The following is an 11,330-nucleotide window of genomic DNA, read 5'->3' as shown; positions in this document are numbered from 1 at the left end:
GCTTTTGTAGCTTTGTTGGAATTTGAGAGAGAAGGACTTGAGCATCTTTGTGGTGTTCTTGCCATTGCATTTGGTGCATCGGTTTGAGTTCTCCACGGTGATTCATGGTGGTGAAAGCAAGAAGGTTGTTACTCTTGGGTTCTTGGAACCCTAGACGGATTCTAGGCCTTTGTGGCGATTTGTTGGGAGCCTCCAATTAAGTTGTGGATGTGTGCCCCAATCTTTGTGTAAGGCCCGGTTTCCGCCTCGAAGGAAATCCCTTAGTGGAACCGTGACCTAGGCCTTTGTGGCGAGGGTCACCGGAGATCTAGGTGAGGCGCCTTCGTGGCGTTCGGTGTGTGGTGTGAGTACCGCATCTTGGGGTGAGGCCTTTGTGGCGTTGGTGTGCATCGAGCAACCACACCTCAAGGTGAGCCTCTTGTGGCGTTCGGGAGCACTAAGCAACCGCACCTCTCCACCGGAGATTAGCACTCGCAAGAGTGTGAACTCCGGGATAAATCATCGTCTCCCGCGTGCCTCGGTTATCTCTATACCCGAGCTCTTTACTTATGCACTTTACCTTGTGATAGCCATCGTGCTTGAAGTTATATATATCTTGCTATCACATACTTGCTTGTATTGCTTAGCATAAGTTGTTGGTGCACATAGGTGAACCATTGCTTAGAATAAGTTGTTGGTGCACATAGGTGAACCATAGTATATAGGCTTTGGGCTTGATAAAGTAAACGCTAGTTTTATTCCGCATTTGTTAAGCCCATCTCGTAAAAGTTTTAAATCGCCTATTCACCCCCCCCCTCTAGGCGACATATGTGTCCTTTCAATCGGTTCTGTAGGCGAACGAGGCCTCACAGTATCGCTGATGTACAAAGTCTTCCATGTGAGGCGCCCGCGGCCAAAACCCGGGCACGTGCCCGGGCAGCAGGGGTGCTGCATCTGCTACTGCCAAAAGCGACGTTTTCAGGAAGGGAACGGTGCATAAGCGTCTTTATTACTCCCTCCGATTCATATTAATTGACTTCAATATGGATGTATCTAGAACTAAAATGTGTCTAGATACATCCACATTAGAGTCAATTAATATGGACCGGAGGGAGTACCTGATTTAAGATATTAAGTTTTTACTCTTAAGATAGTCTCCGTTCTCAAAATAACGTCTCCAACAAGGTCATTGTCACGCACACCCAATTAAGGCGGACCTTCTATTCTCACCCTGAAAGGTAAGGCTTTGAACTTCACCAGTGCTATCTCCCCCACTTGAGTACTGCAGTTGCGAAGCCCGAAACACCAAGCAAGCTCATAAACAATGCAGAGAGTGGAACCTTCTTTGCTAGTCCTCTAATCTCGCCATCAATCACCATGGACCAAAATGTCATATGATGGAAACATAGAACAGAGCTTCGTGCCACTTCCTTTAGAACCAAACGATCGGAATAAAAGCATGTGTGTGCACAACCGAATAACTCGCAATGCAGCAAACTCTAGGCATAATTAAGTTGCACTGTTACATTCGTCGATGGAGCCTTCCGAAACTCAGCAATCCGACTAGATCAAGAAGGACATGCCTCAGGTAGATCTTCATCTTCACACAAGAGAAACCCTAGGACAGCCACCATTATTCAAAAGTCGCGCCAATAGCTCTCACGCCATCGGCCGACATCAGAGGAGAAGACAAAATGCCGGGACAAAGGAACAGGCAACCTGCTCGGCCAGCAAGCGCATGACATGGGATACAGCAAGCCAGGCAGCCGAATCAGGCCCAGATCAGCCCAAATCGGCCTAGATTGGGCCCAGATCCCCGAGCCACCCCTTCCCACCAGAACCACCGCCGCCGTAGGCCACCGACGACAGCCTCATCTGTCTGCGACGCCCACCGCATCCTTCCGCTGCAGAACACCAGCCCGTTCTCCATTATTTTGTCAGTACACACTTAATGAAATTTTTTTTTTTTGAAACGGAGGCAAAAGCTTTGCCTCATCCATTAATTAAGAAGAATGTGTCAAGTTTTTAGGAGAAAACCGGACGAAAACCTACAACAATCGGGCGAAGCCCACACAAACAACACGCCCACATAGACCACAAAGCAACACTAACAAGCACTCGAACACGACACTCCAACACCGCCCCGAAAAAGATAGGCCACGACATTGAGAGGCACCCATCAACCAACCGCAGATTGAGGGAATGCAACGGCCAAGGTGGCGAGGAAGTCGCAAACCTCTCTGGCGAGGACAGCTCCAGGCACCGTTGGCAGCAACCCAGACTTAGCGACCCCATCACCAATAAGAACCACCTATTTGTCGGACTCAGAATAGGGAGAGACTGCAGTGTCAACAGCAGCACACTTCTCAAAGGCAAGTGCCTGACACGGTGGAGAAGCAACATTCGAGAACTTTAAGAAAAAATGATCAAAGATGGATGCAAGTACTACAAAAAATATGACAATTAAACCGTCATTACCGAGATCAGGGTTAAACTATTGGCGACCCAACATCCAATATCGACATACTCAAGTACGTCGTCTCGTGTGCGCTACAGCGCTTGCATGACTGAACCAATGAGGCAATACTCTTGGGACAGCAATCTTTGACAAGTTCAGCATAATTTTGCTTCCTTACGTACCGATCACCTCCTAACCACCATGGCTCAACAACACTACTTTAACGTTATTTCAATAGTGCTTCCACAACAACACAATTGCAATACGTGCTGCAACCCAAATATTGTACTACTTTAATTTAATTTAGCAAACAATCTAATAGAAGGGCGCGGCGTGTCACCCGCATAGCTTCGTGGTTCACTTTTAAAACACAGGTGAAGGGAAGGTTAATTTTCTCTTGTCTTTCCGGGACAAGGAAAAAAGGCTAACGTAAATGTAAATATGCAAAAAGAGTTGGTTATGTGGATTGTAAGCGAACCCATGCGCCACGGAGCGGGCTCATTCCGTCAACTCATTTGACGTTTTGAGAGCCCTTTTTGCTCACGTAACCCTCTACCGGGCCGGGTATCTCCGTGGAAACCACCAGGAATCATTGGGCTTTGGGCGGAGGATTGTAACCCCACGCACCATGTTAGCCTGTTCCACCTTATTGGGTGATGGCCAAAGCCTGGTATATCTCGCCCAGTGGCGGAGCGGGCACATTCCTCCGGCCTGCGAGGAAATGGGCCCAACCAGATGAGTGCGTGTACGTATACCCTGTTTTAGGGGGGCCGTCTTGTCCCGGCCTCGCACTCCTTTCGCATGGGCTTCAAGCTCACGACCCACACTAACCAGCTCTTTAGCCCTCCGTTGCTGGAGTTACAGGCGAGAACGACCACGCCCGGCTGCTAACGATTACGAGATGTGGCTATTTAAACCAGTTTATGGCTCTGCGTGTTAGCGAGGTGGGACTATTAATGATGATGGAGTTAATTTAGCACGGGAAAGAATCAGTACTCGCGTGCGTGTATATGCATGGGCTTTGCTCCGTGCGGGCCTTCTTGCCTTGTGGAGGGTATTTAAAAAAGGCTTAATTACTAGTCTGTTCTAAGATAAATTTACTAGTATGCCCGTTTCAACAAAACCAAACGTGTAGTTTTGTTTTCCCAGATACTCGTGCAGTATAATAGATAAAGTATCAGTGAGCCTAGATTGTCCCAATAATATTTGTATGATAGAATCATTCGAGGAGCATGGATTATGTCCATCAGAGCACGGTAATGAGTACAGTAAAGTAGCGAGAGGCAACAAATTTCTTCGGTTGACCACATAGTTCAAACCACCTGGTTCAATAATCACGGGTAAACGAAGGAAATGTCGCGCTGTTCCGAAAATAACGCTTCGTCTCCCTCGTGAGGCGATTAGGGTTTTTCGTGTAACCGAGCGGCGCCCGTCGACGATCGCCGGGGCGCGAGGCGGGAGATAGCCTCTGGAAGTGATCTCGTCGGGGAAAAGAGAGCGGTTGTTGCCATGGATCCACGAGGGTCTGAAACGGCGGCGGAGAAGGAACGGGTTGAGGGGAGATCTACCTCGGCAACAGAAGACAATCGATCGGGGGAGGAGATTCCGGTCGAGGACATGATGAAGAATCTCAAGCTGACTGTTGCGGAAGAGGACAGATTAGTAGATGATGAGGAGGAGGAGACGGAGAAACCCATGTGGGCGCTGGCTGGTACGATCCTATCGGAGCCAAAGGTGTACCATATCAATACGATCTGGGCTGCCCTCCGTCCAGCATGGGGAAACCCTAAGGGATTGTTCTTTAGGGATGTGGGAAGAATATGTTTATTGCTGAGCTTGATTCGGAGCGGGATCGTGACCGCATATGGGAACGATCGCCATGGATGGTGAATAAGTGTGTTGTGGTGTTGGAGAATTTCCATCATTGGAGTCGGCCTTCGGAGATGAAGTTCGACAAGTTGCTGATCTGGGTACGAGTTATTGATCTCCCATACAATAAACTGAATGAAATTTGGGGAGAGAAGATTGCAAGCAAGGTTGGGGACTTCATCAAGCCTCTCGCGGTTCCACTCATCTAATGGTTACCTTAAGGATGGAGGCATGGAGCTATAAAGGCTCTATCAGATTGGATTTTGAATGCTTTTTTCTCGACAATCAAGGTCATCAACATGATTATTCGTCCTTAGAAAATGATATTTTCTCTTACTTTCTTCTCGGAGTTTTTTTTCTACATGCCCCCTAAGAAATGTCCTGGAAATTAGTTTCTTTCAGACAGTGCCAATCTAGGATTAAATCGGTAGGAATGCAAGTTTAAAAACTTTCCTACTAGCTTTACATTTAGCCAAGATTAATATAAATTTTAATACGTGAAAGAAACATTTATAACTTTGGAGGGGTGCCACGGTACCCCACTGGATACGCCACTGCTTCTAGAAACAAAGTGGCAACGTGAGTGATGAGACCATGAAGTGACTGACATGGATTGTTAATTGTACTATATGTTAATCCCCAGGGCCAAGAAGTAGATAGCAGAGGATCCAGTAGCATATTCCTTACTTAGCCATTAATTTACAGTAGACAGCTAATTTGCATATTTGCACTTTGACGATAACGCACAAGAGATCTTTTTTTTTGAGAGCAACCACATAATTCATTAATCGAAAACCAAGTTACATAAAGCAACATATGTGGAAATTAAAAGACAAACCGGGATAAAATGATTATCCTGAATTTGCAGATAAAATCCTAAAAGATCGAGAAATACAAAACGATCCTTAGAGTTTCCTGCAACCACCATAGCCGCGGCCGCCGTCTAAATCCACCGCCGCCGAGACGAACGCAAGAAGAGACGCCGAGCCTCCACCATTGCAAGATCCAAAAAGCACCATCGCCAAAGAGGCTTTGTGAGTCGATGAACAGTGCCCGCTGCAAGTAGCGAGGCACATGTCGCCGTGGCACGTCGACCGGGGACGTCCCCGTGTCTGTCTTGGACCAAGATACGCCGCCTCCCATCGACGAAGTCGGAGAAGAACGGCATATCCACCACCTCCGGACCAACATCTTCGCTCCCGTAAGAACCACCTCGCCCGGCCCCCGGCGTCGTCGTGAACAACGACAAACACCGGTGACACGTCGAGAAACGCATCTCGCCAGATCTGAAGAACGGCGAGAAGACCAAGCTGCCGACCTGAAAGATCGACAAGCACACTTTGCCAACAACTCCGAGACGCCGCCGTGAAGGTCGCCGCCGGTGTGGGAGTAAAGTTGTGGCAGATTTATTTGCTCGGGCGCCGCTCCCACCACCCCAACGACACACCACAGCAGACAAGCCCTAACTACAAAACGGAGGAGGAACGAGGTCCCCTCCCCCTCCTGCCGTCGGAGCGGCAAGCGGAGGGAGAGGGGCCCAGATCTCACGCCGGTGGAGATGGGATCTGGCTGCCCGCCGCCTCCTGGAGAGAGCAGGGGCAAAACGGTTTTCTGTAAATTCTTAGCACTTTGTACGCACAAGAGATCTTTAAAAAGCGCCTCTCGCGGTGTCGCAGTGTACGCAGATCCCGCGTCGCGTCGCTCGACCTAGGCCGTCTGATCCGGATCAGACGGCGCGTCGGCTCCTCCTGGGTCCACGATGGGGAAAGCAGAGCAGCCCTGCTCGTCCGTCCTACCAGCACTGGTCCGTCTCCCACGTCCGGCGCCGGACCCCCGGAGCCGCCGCTGCCCGTCGGAACATCGCCGCTCCGGCGCCGGCCACGAAGTCCCGGTCGTAGCGCGCGCGCTGGTCGGGGTCGGCGAGCGCGGCGCAGGCCGCGTGCAGCCGGATGAACCCTTCGTCTCCACCGGCGCCAGCTCCGACGGCGTCCGGGTGCACCACCCTCGCCAGGCGCCGGTACGCGGCCTTGATCTCCCCTCTGCAGGCCGCCGCGCCCACTCCCAGCACCTCGTAGTGCGTCCTCCCTGCCAGCACCGCCGCCGGGGCCGCCATCGTCGCTGACGCCCGCGCCAGCGCGCACCGCCTGGATCCGGCGACGCGGCCTGAAAGAGGCACGGTTGCAGCAGCAAACGTAGCCATCGCTCGACCGGTCCTCTGTTCTTGATCCGAAGCAGCAGTGCACTACACTGTACTGAATACTGATACTTCCGCTTCTTCGTTGTACTATACTCTTGTCCGTGCTCGTCGAGGAGAGCTCAAATGGCCATGGATTTATAGGGCCGAGGAGCCAGGAGCATGTGGTGCCATTCGTACGTCCGGCTCTTGATCTTATCTCCGGGAAGATTATGTGGGCTTCCGCCGGGTCAGCCACTAGTGTGTCCAGGGTGTTGCTTTCGAGAAACCACTCTGGTCTCACGGTTGCCACTTGCCACTCCACCTCCTACCTCTTCCCCAACAATGTCGAAAGCGACTTCAGTTTTTCCAACCACTTTTTGCATATTTATTGTCTAGTTAATCAGTCATCTTCTGCTTTCATGGCTACTTCATTGCAGCACTAGCAGATCATACTACATAAAACCGCCGAAGAATATATTTTTTCTTGATTTGTGGAACCAATTTGGGTTCTAAATTGCATGACACAGATGCATGTCGTCTGAATGTTGTCGTTGGCGTGTTTACAAAAAAATCATGATATTTCCTTAGATGCCGCACTTGGATGGTATAGAATTCCTGTGTTCTCGAAGGTCCCTGTTAACATACTAGCTCGACGACGACGATGGGCTAATTCTTTGGACGACATGGTGATATTTTCGACTCCCGGGAGACTTGTTCGTGGTTATCTGAATCGGGCGTCTGTCGGCCTCTAACTGTCTGAAAGTGAAATGCACGAGTTACTGTAACCTCCAGTATTTTTCCGCACTGGAGTTGTCCCGGCCAAGAACCCATTTGCCTCTAGAGTTCTAGATGCATGATTCCGTGATTTTTTCAGCTACTTCTCTTGATCATGAACCTGTTTTTTCTGCGCCAAGTTAATGCAACTTCTTCCTATCTATAATAAGTATCGTGGTTTTAATTTAAATTTAAACTAAAATCGTGACACTTAGTATTGGATCGAGGAGAGTATGTTTTTTCAACAGGACACTGTCACGAGCAAAGGAGGTCTGATCCAGGACACTTGTTCGACGTGATAACCATCACCGGAAGATATTGTGCTGTGGATCTTCATACACAGCGTAGCTGTACTGTATATTTCAACACCCCTTCTCAGACTATCACGTCTCGGCTTCTCACGGACATGCGCTGCCGCTGTACAGGGCGGCGCCGACGGGAAGCCGGCCATGCTGCTGGCGGCAGACCTGTGATGGAGGGAGTGTGATCAATTCGGCGTTTGGGTGGATGGGTGGGTCGTCGGAGATGTCGACCACGCTCGCAATGGGGACGCCGACGGCGACGGCCGCGTAGAAGATGGCGCCGCGCGTGTGCATGTCGGCCCAGCTGGAGCTGGAGCGGAAAGGAGCGGCGGACATGGACGTGACTGGGAAACAGATATGGGAAAAGGTGTTTGCATTATTGTGTGATATTATCATGATAAGATGGAAGGCCTAACCTGGGGCAGCAAGTAGCTGCTCCTGGATTATCACTACTGGATAGACCGGGACCACCCAGAACTTATAAAAGTCAAAACTGTCTTCTTTGCCCTGTAGTTTTGTTTTGTTTTTATAATAAAAACAGTACAGCTCTACCTTTTATTTATTTTTCCTAGTAATTTGTTATAGATTTATAATATTTTTTTACTACAAAAGTAAAGAGAATAGACTTAAGGATACTTGTTATACGGAGTATTGTTTTCCATGACCCCATATCGCCCCGACTCGGGGATGAACCCTAGCGCCACCGTCGAGGGCTCCTCCTACATTCTCCATCTCCAATGCTTCCGCTAGCCCCGGCCCCTGCTCCCAATGGTGGATGTGGGGGATGGCGGCTTCAAGTCGCGCGGATGCGTCCCTAGAGGCGAGGCGGTGGTGGTTTCATCGGCTGCTCGAACGACGCCGCAACTAGGGCGAGCCGCGATGTGCATGGCACACTCGCGACTGGCGGCATGGGAGCTTTAAGGTCTGGATCAAATAATATGGCGGTCCTAGTGCTCATCTTACGCCAAATCGCTAATTTGCCTATGGCAGCCGATGAGTCCTAGACTTCTCCGCGAGAAATTTACACGGATTGGATCTTCGCGCCCCTTGCTCTCCAGATCGGATGGGTTCTGGTCATCTGCGTTTGTATCATCAACCCGTGCAGCTTCAAAAGGGCACACTCACGAGTATACCTGCGCATTTCTCGGGCCGGGCAGACCAAGGCCCGATGCGGAAAATCTTGGCCCAGGCCCAACCCATCACGTAGAAAGCCCGTCAGGCCTCGGGCCTTGGGCCGGACCGCTTCACTAAATCGCACAAAATCAAAGTCCAGGCCCAGCCCATCCTGACCATCGGGCCAAAAAACAGGCCCAGGCCCGTCCCGGAGGCATGGTTGGGTCGGGCTTGGCCTGGGAATTTCTGGTAGACCCGGGCCGGGCTGCCCATGGCCAGGTATACTCACGAGTGGCGGCATGGGAGCTTCAAGGTCTTGATCACACAATTTGGTTTGGTCCTGGCTCGTCCCTATCCTCTCGCTCGCCCTTGACCTCTCCTTCCTTTACAGAATCCCCGGTGCCTCCTCTCCTCTTCTTCTCCGCCCGCTTTGCCGGCCGGAGTGGGAGGGGAGAGGGGCCCGCGCCGCCTCCCCTGTGAATATAGTCTCATGGCGTGTCCTGGTGTTGCAGCGTGGTCTGCTTTCCCTTTTCAGAGCCTAACGTCGGCGGATCTGGGTGCCCGTCGGCGCGCCGTTTGCCTGCTTGCATTACTCGTCGTGTCTATCGGCATGCTGGTCGTTGGATTCTGCGGTAAGCAGCAACCGCCCGGCCGCTCCACCAATAATCCCATGGCAAATCCCCTTCGCAAGGTTGATTTTGCCCCCTTTTGTCTCCTAATAAATCCCTGTCCTCTAGTGCTTATCTCGCTGGATTTTCTTGCCCATATCTTTCTCTTCCGGCGAATTGATTTCAATCCTCTCTCTTGGAGTCTTGAGCGGATCGGTTTGGGGTGTCTGCATGTTTTCCTGGTTGTTTTAATGGCGGTGCCCTTGGCTTTTCCCAGTGATGTTTTCTTCCATATCCATGCACTAGGATTAGGCCGATCTACAGCTGGTTCTTGGCCTCCATGTGCCTTCCCTTTACCTCCTGTCGGAGGCCCGCTTGCGGTCCCGGGAAGGGCTTATCGATGGCATGTTTCTTGCTGGTGCTTACATCTCCGGTGGGGGAGCTCTGCCCGAGTCAGCGGGCATGATTCGTCGGCGATTCAATCTCTCCAGTTTTTGCTGCACCGACGACGACCTATTTTTTCCCGTGCCTTGCTGTTGGACTGGTTTCATCTGCTCCGCCGGCGACCTTGTGTCGTTTGCGAGGCGAGCGGAGGTTCAGCGGCGTCTCCTCCCTGGTGGCAGCCGGACTGGCTGACCGTCGGTGAGTCAACTCATGTTCAGTGGAGGAGACACGTGGAGGCAACACATGATGTCGACGATGCAACCCGGAAGCGGTCAGACGACAAGCAAGGCAGCGTCAAGCGGCGACTGGTGTGCGTGTCCTTGATGGACTTCGATGTAATGTCGTGTTCTACCAGGGTTGTTTCTGCTTTTGGGACTTTCTTATCCCAATCTTGTAATGTGCTGTGAGGATAATAAAAGGGTATGTTTATCAAAAAAAAAAAAAGGTCTTGATCACGATGTCGCAATTTAATTGTTTCTTGCTCCACTATTGTTGACTGCCAAAACCCACCGGCGGGCAGCGGCCTTGTCAACACCGTAGAGCCGGGAAGAGCCTAGAGCTGCGGCTGGCTGAGACCCCTCCGAGCGACGGCCCGCAATGCTCTTCCGGTCACACGCGGCGATGCGAAGTGCAAGGGCGTGCCACCCGACCTATACCTGGTCGGGAAGGTGATGGGGATGCCTCGCTTAGTTTCCTCGCAGGGCATACATGTAAACGTTAAATACGAGCCTCGATCGGCTCTCGGGTTATCCCGTGAATCGGCTCAAAGAGCCGATCCACCCATGATTCGTACGGGGTGCACGAATACTTGGTGGTCCTGCTTGATCAAGATGAAGCTAATGAGATCTACGACGATTTAGGGTTTTCACCGCATAATCGGATCATCCTACTCCAGGTTGGGCCTCGCGGCCACGCACGGTGCTCGTGAGCCGATCCTAAACAAGGCCTAAAAACCAACATGAAGTTGATCCTCGGAACATCCCGTTTAGGACTTGCGAACGCCACCCTACGTGCCACTCGGATCCTCCCCTTTGTAAGGCCTAACTATTGCGGATATTAAACTAATCCTTGTAGAACAAGGAGCAATCGTAACGGATCGGATCTACTAAATAATGATCAAGCGGGTGCCGCCCCCACACCCGAGATAGGCGTGAGGGCGGCTAGATATGCAAGGGTTGCACTACGTAAGCATGCTTAAACGAAGAACAATGCTAACCCTAACACATCTAATGATAACTACGTTGCTCGCCATCAAAAGCGCTTCAAGCACGAGCAACGCATGAACAACGTGGCTTGTGCTGCCTAGATCGCAAGATGCGATCTAGGCAAGCATGTCGCTACCCGATAGAAACCCTCGAGACGAAGGAGTTGGCGATGCGCCGAGATTGGTTTGTTTTGGGGTTGAACGTGAGTTGTTGTTTATTCCATAAACCCTAGGTACATATTTATAGTCCAGGGGACTTTCTAACGTGGGAATATCCCATCGTGCACGATACAAACTCTAACCCTTATCTAAGATAATAAACTACTAAATAAAGATACTCGGGCAATTCAGCCCAAACCCTTCGTGCCAGGCCGCTTCAGAAATCTTCCACATGTAATCTTCC

General features: G+C 50.9%; 1 protein-coding gene across 1 annotated transcript; it reads right to left on the bottom strand.

Annotated features, from left to right (window-relative positions):
* Window positions 1–5,953: 5,953 nt before the first annotated feature.
* LOC124684302 (chaperone protein dnaJ 11, chloroplastic-like) lies at window positions 5,954–6,684 on the bottom strand. Its single transcript, XM_047218647.1, has one exon. It carries the CDS (start codon window positions 6,504–6,506, stop codon window positions 6,099–6,101), a length of 408 nt encoding a protein of 135 aa, XP_047074603.1. The 5' UTR covers window positions 6,507–6,684; the 3' UTR covers window positions 5,954–6,098.
* Between the last annotated feature and the right edge of the window lie 4,646 nt (window positions 6,685–11,330).

Source organism: Lolium rigidum, chromosome 1 (assembly GCF_022539505.1).
Source record: "Lolium rigidum isolate FL_2022 chromosome 1, APGP_CSIRO_Lrig_0.1, whole genome shotgun sequence".
Taxonomy (NCBI): domain Eukaryota; kingdom Viridiplantae; phylum Streptophyta; class Magnoliopsida; order Poales; family Poaceae; genus Lolium; species Lolium rigidum.
This window is presented reverse-complemented; position numbering and strand designations above follow the sequence as displayed.

Coding starts and splice junctions, on each gene's coding strand:
- LOC124684302 (XM_047218647.1), bottom strand. CDS start 6,506: ATGGCTACGTTTGCTGCTGCAACCGTGCCTCTTTCAGGCCGCGTCGCC.